Source organism: Helicoverpa armigera, chromosome 15 (genome assembly GCF_030705265.1).
Source record: "Helicoverpa armigera isolate CAAS_96S chromosome 15, ASM3070526v1, whole genome shotgun sequence".
NCBI classification, from domain to species: domain Eukaryota; kingdom Metazoa; phylum Arthropoda; class Insecta; order Lepidoptera; family Noctuidae; genus Helicoverpa; species Helicoverpa armigera.
Genome location: NC_087134.1, coordinates 7,687,917 through 7,703,216, shown reverse-complemented (window position 1 = coordinate 7,703,216; position 15,300 = coordinate 7,687,917). Strand labels below are relative to the sequence as shown.

At 37.1% G+C, this 15,300-nt stretch overlaps 1 protein-coding gene across 2 annotated transcripts in view; it reads right to left on the bottom strand.

Moving 5' to 3' along the window:
* The window catches only part of Ptp36e (Protein tyrosine phosphatase 36E), a 160,857-nt gene that overhangs the window by 18,629 nt on the left and 126,928 nt on the right, over positions 1–15,300 (bottom strand). For both annotated transcript variants that reach the window (XM_064037990.1, XM_064037991.1), the window contains 3 exons: positions 9,870–9,988; positions 5,539–5,626; positions 2,824–2,900 (listed from right to left, as the gene is read on the bottom strand). In XM_064037990.1, the coding sequence (XP_063894060.1) occupies positions 2,824–2,900; positions 5,539–5,626; positions 9,870–9,988 (284 nt within the window). The remainder of the gene's footprint in view (positions 1–2,823; positions 2,901–5,538; positions 5,627–9,869; positions 9,989–15,300) is intronic.

Below are 15,300 nucleotides of genomic sequence, written 5' to 3'. Positions count from 1 at the left end.
AACAGTTAAATTAGATATCATGATGTTCTAAATGTTTTTACAATCTGTAGTGATAGTCATAATTATATTTACTAGTTATCTTTATTAGTTATCATGTGTGGCACTGCGAATATACGCTTAATTCAAAAAGGTCTTAGTTCTTGTTAGAACGCGTGTAAATAAATGTAAATCATTTAATAAGCATAACTTATTACTTATAGGAAAGGCGCAACATCAAAAGATTCATAATAAATCGAAACTCATAGGACATCAAAGAAAATGTCGGAAGACTTCAGATCTAAGTAGCAACATTAATTTGTCAGTTTTTAATCAAAGCGTCCTCGACCTAAGGCTTCGAGAACCTAATGGAAGATTCTAGAAATTTTATATTACCTCAGAGCAAACTGTAGACTAAACAGTCGGCCGACAGTTGATCCGACGGTTGCCATACTTAAAAAAAAATCTTGATTTCAACCTAAGTTTTCAATCATTCTGATACCGGCTACATACCTAATCTTTGTAATGTGCGTACTACCATTCATCTTCATACTGATTTATGCACCCAAACAAACTATCGGCCGACTAAAACTTTGTAGTATACGGGTCCTCTTAAGCAATATACTGTACAAAGGTATTACTTAGCAAGTTTCCTGCTTAAACGTATAGGTGACTAGATTGCAGTAGTGCATTTACGCTACTCAGCGGGATTTTAATTTCGCTAAAGCGGTTCTTCGGAGAATATTGTCTGGTAAAATAGACGTTGGCGTAAACATGAAATTTAATATCTAGACTCATTCTAGCCTTTATTATTATACTAGTCTCTAGGAAGCTGCTGTTGATAGTTTGGAAATTGGACCAGAGCAAGGATATAGTGTGTCATTTTGGGAAAACTTTGTTGTTGTCTTAGTAATAGGTGGATCAATAATAACATAATTTTTGACACCTAAACTTAGTTATCATCAGCCTTTATATTTTCTCACTGCAATGCTTAAGTCGTTTCTCATACAGAGAAGGAATGAGCGTTAATCACTATGCCAGCTCAAGTTGGATTGGCGCTGGCAAATTATTTCCTTCACCTTTACCCCATTTGTGTCTAATACACTAACTTTTCTTAGGTATTTTCTTATGTAAACTATATACCTAAAAAAAGTTCATTAAACTTGACTCTACTGGAATCGTAATCGCACACTCGTACTTGCCAGGCAGGTGCTTTAACCACTAAGCCACCACGAATTAATCTGAGAAGGTGTTTCGTTTAGCCTAAAGAACTTTTCCACCTATATTACCTAGTCTTTTGACTTCACCTCTTTTGTAACTAAATTGGGTCCTCAAGTTACTTTATCAGAAACCTTCGGCCCGGTATCAATTCTGTACAATATCTTGTTGAAATTCTTTGGTCCTCCGGGGCCGTTTAGCTTGAGATTCGGGTCTTTCGAGTCCGATTTTGGGCCCAACAATTCGTACAGCCATTATGACCAAACGTGACTGAATTCACGATGGGATCGCGAACGTTTTATGAAACTGTGAATTGAAACAGTTTTTTTTTATTTGTGGACCTTTATGTACTGGAGTCGAGGACTTTTGGAAAACTGCTGGCGTTTGTCGGCTGTCGATTTTGAGTGAGTGTTTTTTGGGAATGCTGTTTGAAATGAATTGCCGTGGTCCTCCAATTAAGGGTGATTGATGAGGTGTTTTTGTCCAATAAGCTGCTTATTTGAGTTCAAAATGATCGAAGGTGGAAGATTTTTATTCAAATATTTTTTTTGAGCAGTGATTTTGACTAAGTTTTGATCAACTGTCTAGACCATTATCTAGACCAGTGGTTCTTAACCGGTGGTCCGTGGACCACTGGTGGTCCCTGGAGGCATTCCAAGTGGTCCGCGAAGCTTAGCTTTTCGACGTTGCTATACGTTCTCTAACTTTATTTTTATCGACTTATAATTGTGAGCGGGGGTTTTCGCATGGACGTATATCGGGTGTGTCGTACCTAGTCCCCCCCCCCCATTCATGAAAATGTATGTTTGGGCTACATTTTACGTAATATTTGGTCGAAGTCCGATAAAAATTTCGCGCTCGCTTCGCTCGCGCATTTCGAAACTACTAATCTAATTTTTCTTTATTTGGATTTGCTTACCTACACAACTGCCAACATGCGTTTGGCTTTGAGTAGAACTGACCCAAAAATTCAGTTTTTTTTTTATAAAAAATAAAGAAATGAGTGCTGATTTAGGTAAACCGATGAGGTGGTCCCCGGCAAGACAAACTTTAGTAAAGTGGTCCCTCATGTCAAAAAGGTGAAGAACCACTGATCTAGACAGTATTCATTCACAAAGAAGACTAAATAAACATCCTTCAGCGATAGTACCAAATTTCAGTATCCAAGCAATTAGCTGCCGAGAAAGCTAATTAACGAGCATCGATCGCTGATCTAAGTAATTAACTGTTATTAATTAAGGATTTGGGTTTAGTAAGGCTGATTAATTAATATGTTTGCAAGATGAGCTGGGCCTTTATGATTTGGGTGTACCTTATATTCCTTAAAATTCAACTGGGTATCGAATTAAAAGCGAAAAAATAATTTCTAACTAGGCTTCATCATTCTTGATATTAAGTTTTGTGATGTTTTAATTAGCTATGAATTTTTTTGTTGTCAAAAATAGATTTACTACTGTTGATAATAATGGTGATACTTTTGTATAATATACTGAATGTAATGAAATGAAAAGATGTAACTTCAATAAAAAAAATCGTGTATGAATTGTCATGTTCTGCGTCATAATTTACGTTTATCCTATATGTAAAACAATAAGAAATAAACCTTAAATAGGTATAAATAATACTTACATCTATGTAGGAAGCATTAATATAGTCGGAGTCGGGCTCTCGGTCCACCGTCTCTAGCACCACTCGGTTGTAGTCATCTGTTGACAATAAGGAATGAGTTTAGACTTAATTGCACCGTATCTTATTAGTTGTGCATCCTTGGCAGTCGTTAAGGGTAGTCAGAAGCCAGTAAATCTGACACCAGAGTAACCAAGGGGTATCGGGTTGCCCGGGTAACTGGGTTGAGGAGGTCAGATAGGCAGTCGCTTCTTGTAAAGCACTGGTACTCAGCTGAATCCGGTTAGGCTGGAAGCCGACCCCAACATGATTGGGAAAAAGGCTCGGACGATGATGATCTTATTAGTTGTGGCTGGAGTATATATTAAATATTCACACAGTCAGTAGCAGAAAGATCCATTAAAGTTAAAGCTTGCTCGATTGCTGACTCTTTCATTGTCAACGAGATAAAAAGTGTTAGCAATAGATTTAATGAAGCTTTAAATTTAATGGATCTTTCTGCAACTGACGGATACAGTTATGCTAACTTAAGTTTGTTTGACAATGTATTCTAGTAAAAAAATATATATCAACTATAACGTTATGTGGATGAACCATAGCATCTTATTGATTGTCAGAATTATTGTTATTTATTAGTCATATTTAATTATTTATTCTACTTCTGTTGCAATATCATATTCTTTCATTGAAAAAGAAAAATGGAATAATTAATAAGTAGTACCTACTGAATAAGTAATTTCATTAACGTTATCCCGATCCAGGCAACAAAGAAATTCGAGCCGGTTACCAAGTTGTTACGCATAACAATCAAATATGAAATTATCGAAGCATTTTAATGGTACGTTTGCATTGTTTTCAATAATAAGGACATGATAATTTGCAGTTTAGTTATATGTGAACAATAATTCATTACTGAGTATAGAGGAAAATTCATACATTGATTAATGTAGTTTTCATCATTCATCATCCTCCGAGCCTTTTTCCCAACTACAACATGGTTCGGCTTCTAGTCTAACCCGATGCAGCTGAGTACCAGTACTTTACAAGGAGCGACTGCCCTATCTGACCCTCTCAACCCAGTTTTCATCATTACATGAGCGAAAATCATTGATAGATTGATTGAACTGATTAACGATTGTAATTAAACTTTAATTTACTCTGTGATGTTGGTAATATAGCAATTTATTAATGTTCGATAATTTGCATACATGTTTGAGTAATTTAGATAATTATGTACGGTTAATTGGATTATAAACAAACCATTCGTGGTACCATATGTGGATACTATTAAAAAAATCTATGTCAAACTGCTAAGATCTGATCTGAAAATCTTGGCAATGTAGCGGAAACGGCATTTAATATTTGAAGTTTGTTATAACAAGTTTTGGTCTGTTAATTAATCTTGAGTACGTTTCTGTGACGTTTGTTTACAATCATAATTTATGTTGAAAGTTTGGAGCTTGGGAATAAGTGTTATGAGATAAAAACCGGCCGCGTACAACGGTTTATATGTTTGCTGAAATTGTTGATATACATAAAAAGAGAAAGAGCCCCGATTAACTGGGTTGAGGAGGTCAGATAGACAGTCGCTTCTTGTGAATTACTGGAACTTAGCTCAGTTAGACTGGAAGCTGACTCCAACTTAGTTGGGAAAAGGCATTGCAAAATCAATCAACCTTTAATGGTCGAAACGTAACGCTAATCAGAGCAAACCCGTAACGTTGAAAGTTAACGTTAAAGAAGTTGAATGACAATGAAATTGCCTGAAAAAAGAAGTTATCACTTAACAAAGACCAGTTCTGTCTCAAAAGACTGATCCAATCTACTTTTTACTACACATTAAAAGTAAAATCGTCACCAAATTAGTTTCAATATCTCACTGAACTTAATTGAGACACACACTTCGTCTTTCCCTCTCAAAATACCAAATTACTGCTAAAAACGATCAGAGCTCCAAGATTATTAAACTTTGTCGTGAATTGTCGCCATTGTATGCACGATCTAAGTTTTACGTGCCGCCACAATGAGGTAATAAAAAAGATTTCAGTTTTACGGTGTTCTTTATAGGGAGCTAGGAATAAAAGTGTACTTTGTGGAATGTGAGAGACCATAAACACGGAGATGGACTCGCCCATACTTTTAATCGTGGACGTTTAATATGCGGCCGGTTTATGGTGTTAGTGGAACGTAAAAACTTTGTAGGTAGGTGTAGTTCTTTTAGATTGAGTAGTTTACTACATTATTTTAGATGAATTGAGTAGTTATTCAAATGTTTTTTTTACAGAAGGTGTTTGTTGTCGTCCCATTATTATAATGGAGCTGAAGCTTTAAATAATTTTCCTCCTTCAACCGATTTTGTTCCTTTCTCAGAATATTAGTACCTACCTAACCGGCTCCCTGGCTCACTAACTATGTATTCAATATTTATATGTTTTTCTTTGAACAAAGGTCTGACCATTAAAAGCTGAAATATAGTAAACGATCACAGGTACCTTACCTACCTTTTACATACTTAAGTAACGACCTATAAAGTAAATAAAACAAACTAAAAATGCCGAATAGTACATCAAAAGATGACGAGGATATACTCGTATCATCATAAATATGTAAAAGATAAAATAGAAGTTTCACTGTCAAACTATTATCGACATTATTACTGTAGCTACAGAATCTAAAATTAAAAAAAAAAACTTTAAAGAGGAAAATGATTGGACTTACAAGGTATGACTTTTTGATTTTGGTTTTTATGTGAATTTGTCTTCTTAGTTGCGTGTCGACACGAATGCGTTTCCACTTTGACTGCCGTCTGAAACAGAAATTGTACACATTAGCCTTAAGAAGCTTAACATTGCCCTTAATATAATAAAGGATACCTGCTAATGTGTGGGTACCAAAGTGCGCGTTTTTAATTTTTGTATTATGTTGCTTGAGTGGCACTAGTTCTTTGTAAGGTGGAATGAAAACAAACTTGAAATACTTAAATTAAAATATAAATGTTTACCAAGATCTCAGCCTTAATAAGTAATGACAAGGAATAACAATTAGGAAGCAGCTAGGTAAAAAATAATTTGAGTCAGACTGTAACAAACTTCATCATTTTGCGAAATTCGATCTCTAAAATCCCCTAGTCCTTCAAGACGTATTACAATTCCATCTTTACTTTTTGTTCAACTGCAAGCCTCATTCTACCAAGGTAGTAGCAATATTAATAGCTGGCAACATTTTAAAGCTTGGTGGTCAGCCAGAAAATGCTGAGTCGACAGTAGAAGATATTGCAGTCATTGAATTGGTTATCGGGAGAACCAGTTCACTGGTCACTTTCAGAGAAATAAGGTATATATTGATTAAAGAAATTGAAAATGTATAACACCCATTTTTTGTGTTGGGGGTTAACGGTAAGATTGAAAAAAATGTTTATGCAACCGTCAACAGTCGTAGTATCTTCTATAAATATAATTTAAATATTTATTATGTTATAGGCCTTTCTTTAACAATATGCATGTTAAAATGAAAATAAAGTATGATTAAATATTAACTATAGTTCGAGTTTTTTTAGAACCTTGCTTTGCCTGTACTGATTAATGAATAGAAAGTTAATTAACTTGACCAAAGTAAGCTTCCAAATCCCTTTTGGATAACTTTTACAGACTTCAAAAAAGAAAGAGATTCTCAATTTGTCGGAGGCTTTTATTTTAATGTGTAGAGCGTAGAACTACGTACATATATGCAGTAAAATGCAATTTGTGTGACAGCCGAATAGGTAAAAAAATATGACGGAAGCTAGATGACATTTCCCGTTGGTGACCGTAAAATATTTTTTATTGGAGGTTATCTCCCGCCCTCACGTTTGACGGAAAGCCAAACAAATGCGGAAACTTCACTCCCGATGCGAAGCTCCGATAAAGTTGACAAAAGACGGTACCAGAGTTTTTTTGTCATTTTTATACGTTAGCTTTTTGAAGGTGGAATATCGGAAAATTGCGCGGAGGAGAGATAGATGGTTCGCGTTGAAGATATTTTTGATGGAAGAACACTTTTGCGGGTTCACGAAAATTACTTTTAAGGGGTTTAAAATTCGGGAGAAACTTAAACTTACTGAGTAATGTTTCACAGTACCTCTGTAATCTTAAGTATACAATAAATAGAATTTAACAGGTGGCTATTTATCCGGTTACTAACTACATAAAATATAGCACTTAGTCGAATTATAGCCGACTTCGATGGAACAAATACAACGGGTACCACACCATGTATATTTACGAAAGCAATGGACACTTTTACCTTCCACAAAATACTTTAATTAATCTATTTTTTTCTCCCCTCAAAACTAAAATACCATGCTTTAATATTGCAAAACGGGAAGCTTATCCGAGCCGAATAAAGCTCTATTAGTAGGTCACGTCTGACGGGGGTGAACCTAGATAATTTATGTTCAGTGCACTGGGCTGTGATCCGAGTGCTGTGTTCAACATTTTTAATTTCACCTCTACAGAGTTTGAATATTAAAATAGTGCATTCTCATTCATTGCGGTCTAGATGAGTGCCTTTTGATAAAGTGTGATGTCCTTTTGCTGGCTAGGTTTTGTAATTAAAAGGTATATGAAAGTGAGCTTTAATTTTTTCATTTCAATGTAATTTTTTTATGGTATACGCAACACCTTCTGTCTAGCGTCCAATGTTTTTTTTTCAGTTTTGGTTTGAGACAAAGACACGTTCAATAAAATATTTTACATTAACCATGGATTCCACCAAAGAACACAGTCACTATTTTATATATTTAGTTTCCATACGCTTGTCCAATATCTTCATAAAACATACGACTGAAACTGTTGCAAAACGGATACTATGTATTTCTGCATGTATAATGTTCTGAAAGCTTTATATTCAATATCTATAAAGCCAGATACCTATAAAATATAGATCTTGCGTTTAACTGACATTTATTGGTATGCACGTGTAGCCACATATGAACAAGATTACATGAACCACAAATATTTTATATGAAGTTTTCAAAATTATCATCCTCCGAGCCTTTTCCCAAACTATGTTGGGGTCGGCTTCCAGTCTAACCGGATTCAGCTGAGTACCAGTGCTTTACAAGAAGCGACTGCCTATCTGACCTCCTCAACCCGGTTACCCGGGCAACCCGATACCCCTTAGTTAGACTGGTGTCAGACTTACTGGCTTCTGACTACCCGTAACGACTGCCAAGGATGTTCAATGACAGGCGGGACCTACAGTTTAACGTGCCATCCGAAACACAGTCATTGGCGTCTAAGATATACTTAGAAAGTACATACAAACTTAGAAAAGTTGCATTGGTACTTGCCTGACCTGGAATCGAACCCGCGCCCTCATACTCGAGAGGTTGGTTCTTTGCCCACTAGGCCACCACGACTTTTTTAAAATTATATCAACCAGTTTGCAAGGACCGCCGCAAGGGACTGACCCTACGACAAAGAAATAATATTTCTTTTATAAAACTTTAACTCGGAAACTGAATTATGCGACAACTTCATAATCTATTTCGTAAAAGTTCTGCTCTATGATTTAATTTGGATAGTTTATTGTTGAAGTTCGTGGGCTTGGGTCATTTAAGTTCCTGAAAATGTGATTTTATCTCGTGCGAAATATGGCACACGTTTTTTAAAGACATGCTATCATAAAACTTTGTCTCAATTTGTAACTTTCAATTTACAGTAGACAAAGTATCTCTTTTATGTTAGCTACAAACATTTAAAAACAATACCTTGAAGGTTTAACAGATTTTTTTTCCAAACTTCAAAAACCTTGTATAAATAAAAAAAAAACGGATTTTAGATCCAAAACAATTAGGTCATAAAACCTTATTAATTCCTCAACTTTGCAGAGTTCATTTGCTTCAGAGATCGTTTCATTTATTACAACAATGAACGTATTGTAGTATTCGTAATACTTGAGCAGTCTAAAAAGGCCTTACAAAAATCCGCTTTTTTCACAAAATTACAATTTCTGTATTAAGAAGTATGTCTCAAGGACCCAACAGACAATTTCTTTTGACGAAGTCTCATAAATTGACAATTTAATCATGTCTTCCTCCGCATTTTTTCTTTTTAATTATAACGTCTTTTAGGCTTTGAAAACGTTGATTTTGTGTGTAGATTTATTTTCTTTGGTAACTTATTGTTTATTTATGTTTCTGTTATTTGTAAGAGGGTTTATATGGTCGTCTTTTGCCTTTTGAATTTCACTGTCAAAGAGATCTAATATTAGTATATTTTCATTTTATTAATGAATCAAAAAAATATTTGTATTAAATAATATTCCTTCATTCATTACAAGCAGCAGCAAAATCTACATATCTTCCTCACGTACGATGTATCGGTCCTAAAAAGATATTAGGGGCATAAAATACCCAACGCCGTAAAAATCAATAGCAGTCAACGTTCGACAAAGGATGAACTTTAAATCCCCATATCTTCGGACACTTAATTTCCTAAGAGCGTTTATCAATGAACAAAGCTCAATGTACGTGGAAGCGGCCAAACGGCTATTACAGTGACTTATTATCTCGGGAGATGGAGTCTTTTGGACCTAAAAACGCGATGAAGCTATAAAATGCTATTGCTACTAAAAGTCTTTGTGACTCCTTTGTGAGTTGTGTCTTTTAAATTGGGGTTGAGGCGCTAAGGTTAAGTATTTTAGTTGGATTTGATTTGTATTAGCTGGGTAAATCGTTTTTTTTAGTGTAGTAACAGCTCTTTCATATTAGCAGATTTTATTACGGGTATACCTATATTAAGTTTGGTTATTTAACGCGAGACATAATATCAAGCGCGGCTTGAAATTTGTCGTGTGGTTCGGATGTCATCGATTGTACCGGTGGTAGTTGTTAATCGTTTGTCTATTGCTCCTATAGATGCGACAATACCCTTACGAACTTAGCGTGCCGCGTAGAAAATCGGAGCAGGTAATCCGCTAGTGTGAAAGTGTATGTGTGAAAGTTGATCGAGAGCAAACGACTCTCAGTGTTTTAAATCTAATAGGTAATAAAATATGAAAGTACTTACTTGAAATTCTAATTTGTATAATACAGGATATTTTCTCCGCTGGTCGCAGAGTTTGGGGAAGTTCTTGAGTTCGACGGGCCGGTCCGGTATCGTCTCCGATATGGAACCGTTCTCGTCGGCTGCGGAATAAATAAAATTAATGCATACACGGTTCATTAAATAATTAGGAAGTATTAGAATACAGTTATACACAAATTATGACAGCGATACCACATCGTGTTAGTTAAATCGAGCGACACCAATTGGGTTATTTTCAAAGCTTTGTTAATACATTTTTTGATTAGAAACGTCACTAACTCAAAAGGAGTCTAAATAATAACAACTACTATGCACTTTTTTTGAATTTTTGTCATTCATCGCTGTAGTTAAGCGTACGACTGTACTCTAAAGCAGATTTCTCCGGCGCGAACCGGTTAGAACTAGATATTATACACGGCTGAAGACGAGTAGCTTACAAAGGCACGTAATCAGTGCACCCGCATTAGTTAAGAATGCTAACTTGCTTTGTAAGTTACCCTGTACTATGTTCTAAGTAGCCAAAGGTACGTTTTAAAAGCTCGCTGCTGACTGCAATTGCCGCGAGTGCATAAAATCAGCCGCAGCTGCACTTCTGATTTGCATGAATTTACATGAAACCGTTTTGGATTGAGGCGGCAGCAGCTCGTGCAGTCGCCCTCAGATATCGACCGATTTCACTCAGCCACTGCAAGTGCGGTCGTCAGTAGAAGTCGGTAGCCAGCTTCCAAAACGCATCTCAAGTAGGTATAATCATCGGCACGAATCTTGAGCGCTGGCCTTCACCTGCGCGCAGAAGTAATTTATTGGGTCCCTTTTGTGGCATGAAGTGAGGCGCGGGCTAACGCGGTGATTGGCTCGCAGCGCATCGCGTCATAGCCATCACTCGGGATTGGTTCTTTGCTAATAAATCACTTCTGCACAGGTGAAGTTCAGCGCTTAAGATTCGTGCCGATGATTATATTGTATCACAAAGACTGGAAATCAAAAGTATATTTTGCCTAAAACAGCAACGTCTTCAAAAGTTTATGTAACCGCGTAATACAAAGCTGCTTTCTACAAAGTGTTACGGTCCCGATAAAGATTTGCAATAATCGTTACCATTCCATACAGGAATGTATTTATCGATATGGGAACGATTACGATTGAAGTTTATCGGACGTAACGTATAGTGGTTAGATCGATATAGAACGGACAACCTATGGATGTGGTTATTTCCTTTTGTCTGAATCCATCCAAAGGTTGTCTGTAAGAGATCGCTTTTAGCGAAAAGACTGCGCATTGTCTCACCTATACTTTGAAATATTAAGTTTTGTTATTTGTAATTTTAATTGGTGTACACAGTAAGTAATAAATCTATCTATCTATGTTATATTTTATTTTAACTTATGGTAGAATATTCTAAGGGTCAGTTGAACGATTTAACTATAACGATAATCGATAACCAACCGTATACTTGCCGCCCATTGGCCAAATCGGCTATTTGACAACTGTAAATGGTTCGGTTATCGTTATAGTTAAATTATACAACTGTCCATAAGAGTGTCTATATGAAGCGTCTAATCACCTAGCTAGTATAATGTTTTAGTATCATATTCTAAGCCACACCACTCTTTGTTAATTACTTTTCTATAACAATTTCTGAACGAACTTAAAAACATCTTTTCTATAATATATCTCATCTATATTAATTAATAAAGTGTATGCATCGCCTTATTGTAAGCTGCCATTTTGCTATGGTTGACGTGTATTAATAATCAACGAGAAACAATTTTACCGAACACTGAAAAACTCCACAACAAACCAAACGACATCAAGTAGAACAACACATGTGACACGGCCAACCGCGGAACAGTTACAGCAATTCTGGGCTGGTATTTGGGAAAACCCTGTCATGCATAACACCGAAGCAGAATGGATAGGAGAGGAAGAGGCAATACATACCAGCACTAGTGAAATGCTGTTTGACCATGTCGAAGTACAAACTTTCCATGAAGTTCTAAATAGGTTACACAACTGGAAAGCACCAGGATCTGATAACATTCACAACTTTTGGTATAAAAAGTTTACACACACACACCCACACCTTTTCAATCACATAAATAATTTTATTAAGAACCCCTCAACCATACCCCCCTATGTTACCGAAGGCATAACCTACATGCTGCCGAAAGACGCCAATGATGCCTCTAACCCAGCAAAATACAGACCCATCACCTGTCTGCAAACCATCTATAAGATACTGACAGCATGTATTACTGATATTATTTATAAACACCTAGACACACAAAACATTTTAACAGAAGAACAGAAAGGCTGCAGAAAGTTTAGTCAGGGCTGCAAAGAGCAGTTAACAATAGACTCGATAGTACTCAAACAGATCCAACGAAAAAAATCAGATTTATACACCATGTACATTGATTACAAAAAGGCATATGATTCAGTCCCACACTCCTGGTTACTTCAAGTTTTACATCTTTATAAAATACACCCACAAATTATTAACTGCTTGAGTAGTATGGTCCAAAAATGGAAGACAAAATTACATCTAAACACACCTGAGGGAACAGTAGAAACAGAATTTATTAAAATCCAACGAGGTATCTTCCAGGGAGACTCACTTAGTCCTCTCTGGTTCTGCCTCGCTTTAAATCCTCTTTCAAATAGATTGAATGCCCTGAGGCCCGGGTATCAACTTCCATATGAGGATACAGTAGCTGAAACAGGCACTGGTTATCAGACCTGTAAAATTAATCATCTCCTGTATATGGATGATATCAAATTATATGCATCCTCGTGTGATGACTTGGTTGAATTAGCTGACACTACGGAACAGTTTTCAAAAGATATAGGTATGGAATTTGGCATAGACAAATGCAAAATTAATTCAATAAAATCGGGAAAAACCTACACACATTCATATCAATTGCAGACAGGGGACACTATAAATTCATTAGACGAACACGAGACATATAAATATTTAGGGTATATACAGGCTAAACAAATTCTTGATAAACAAATAAAATCTACACTAACTAAACAATTTACACACCGACTAAAAACAATATTCAACACCCAAATCTACGCGAAGAACACAATAAAAGCCATAAACACGTATGCTATCCCTATTCTTACCTATTCTTTTGGAATCATAGGTTGGAATAAAACCGAGTTAAAAAATCTACAGCGAATCATTAATACCACTTTGACAAAACACAGAAGACATCATCCACGATCCTGCGTACAGAGGCTTACATTACCAAGAACTGAAGGTGGACGCGGCATAATAGACATCACAAATCTCCATAATAAACAAATAACCATTTTACGAACATATTTTAATGCTAAAGCCTCCAGTTCTACTTTACACAAAGCAGTTGTAAGTAATGACACAAAACTCACCCCATTAAATTTAGCCGACAAGACACCACAACCTAACGAAAAACAGATTGACAGACAAACAAAAATTTCTGAATGGACCCAGAAGTCTCTACACGGGAGACATCGACACGATCTTGACCAACCTAACGTCGACAAGTTAGCGTCGAACGAATGGTTAAGACGAGGCGAGCTCTTCCCAGAGACAGAAGGGTTCATGATAGCTATTCAGGATCAGGTGATAGAAACCCGTAATTACCAGAAATTTATTATGAAATCTACCATACCAACCGACATATGTAGACGATGCAATAGTTCCTCAGAGACAATCCAACACATCACAGGGGCCTGCAAAGCAATAGTTCAAACCGATTACAAGCATAGGCACGACCAAATAGCTAACATTATCCACCAGAAACTAGCCATCAAATATAAGCTGATTACCACACCACCAGTACCATATTATAAATACCAACCAGATACAGTTCTTGAGAATGCCACTCACAAATTATATTATGATAGAGCAATATTAACTGACAAAACAACACATTACAACAGACCGGATATCACATTATTAGATAAAATAAACAGAACTGCCCAAATTATTGACATAGCTGTACCGAACACCCACAACCTACAGAACACTATAGCAGAAAAATTATCAAAATATACCGACCTCAAAATAGAAATTAGCCGCATGTGGCAACTGAAGAATGTCACAATAGTCCCTGTTGTATTGTCAACCACAGGTGTTATACCTAAGCAGCTACATCAGTCAATAAAATCACTTGATCTGCCACCATACATGTACCAAAGTCTTCAAAAAGCAGCCATACTGAATACGTGCAGGATTGTTAGAAAGTTTTTACAAAACGAGAACGACACCACTACCACTTCCTCACTCACACGAACAACAGTCACCCAAAATACACAACCCCAACAACAAACACAAACACTTAATTCATCTCATCAGTCTTCTTAGGTTAGCACTTGGCTTTGGCCCGTGCTATCCTGAACATCCGGCAAAGAGCCGAGCAATAAAAACATATAAAGAAAATAATAATAATAATAAAGATTAAGCCCCGCAGGGCATCTGAGGCGGATGACGGGGAGTAGCGACCCCGCGGGGCTATATATCCGAGTGCTCCAGGGAGAGTATACTGTCCCCCATCTCCGGCTTGCCGGAGTGAAACATGACGGGGGATAGGTCTCCCGCCTCTTGGCTTGCCTTCACCGGCCGGTCAGAGTGGAGTCGCTAGAGCAATGCTCGGAGGGTAGGTGCCTCGTGGTAAGTGGCGAGTGGGCCGGTGATGCTGGACCCACAGGGAGCGCGTGATCTGCGTTTAAAGTCCGCCGAGGTATCCTCACCCTTCTCAGCCGCTCATGTACCTGTTGCCCCCTTGTTGCGATTTAGCGACTGATTCCCGGGGGCCCAGTAAGTGAGTTGGCGAGTCTCCACCTGCCATTTTTACGTGTATTTATTACATTGTTATCGGCAGGTGCCATAGTTCCCGTAGTTTCCCCATTCCTAGTCCACTAGCATCCCATCACAATAGCCCAAGTAGTTTTCATCCATAGTTAGCAATAGTTTAGTACAGAACCGGGGATTGTCCTTGGGTACATTTCTATAGTGTATACAGGGATAATCGTCGGTTTTGTGTCACCATTTCATTAAAGTTGTCTCAAAAGGGCTTCAGCGTGTTGGCTTCGGCCCCACGTTCGCCTCCCAAAAATCCGGGACTCTGTAGTCCCGAGGTCTGGTAGAGACATACAAAATAATAATAATATAATCTTTATTTCAGACCAATGTCCATACATAAAAACATACAAAAACCATTTTACAAAATTTGAGCACGTATAAATGCTTTCAGGACGTTTGAGTCTTGCTTTTCCGCAATAACCTGTAGGATGCTGTTGGTGCTGCTCCTGACTCTGCTCAGTAATGATGCGAGCCGCTTGCGTATTATAGCATGGAAGCCGTCTACCCTGGCTTCCGCAAACATACCGGAGGCACTGCAGAAACGGGGCAACCCCAACA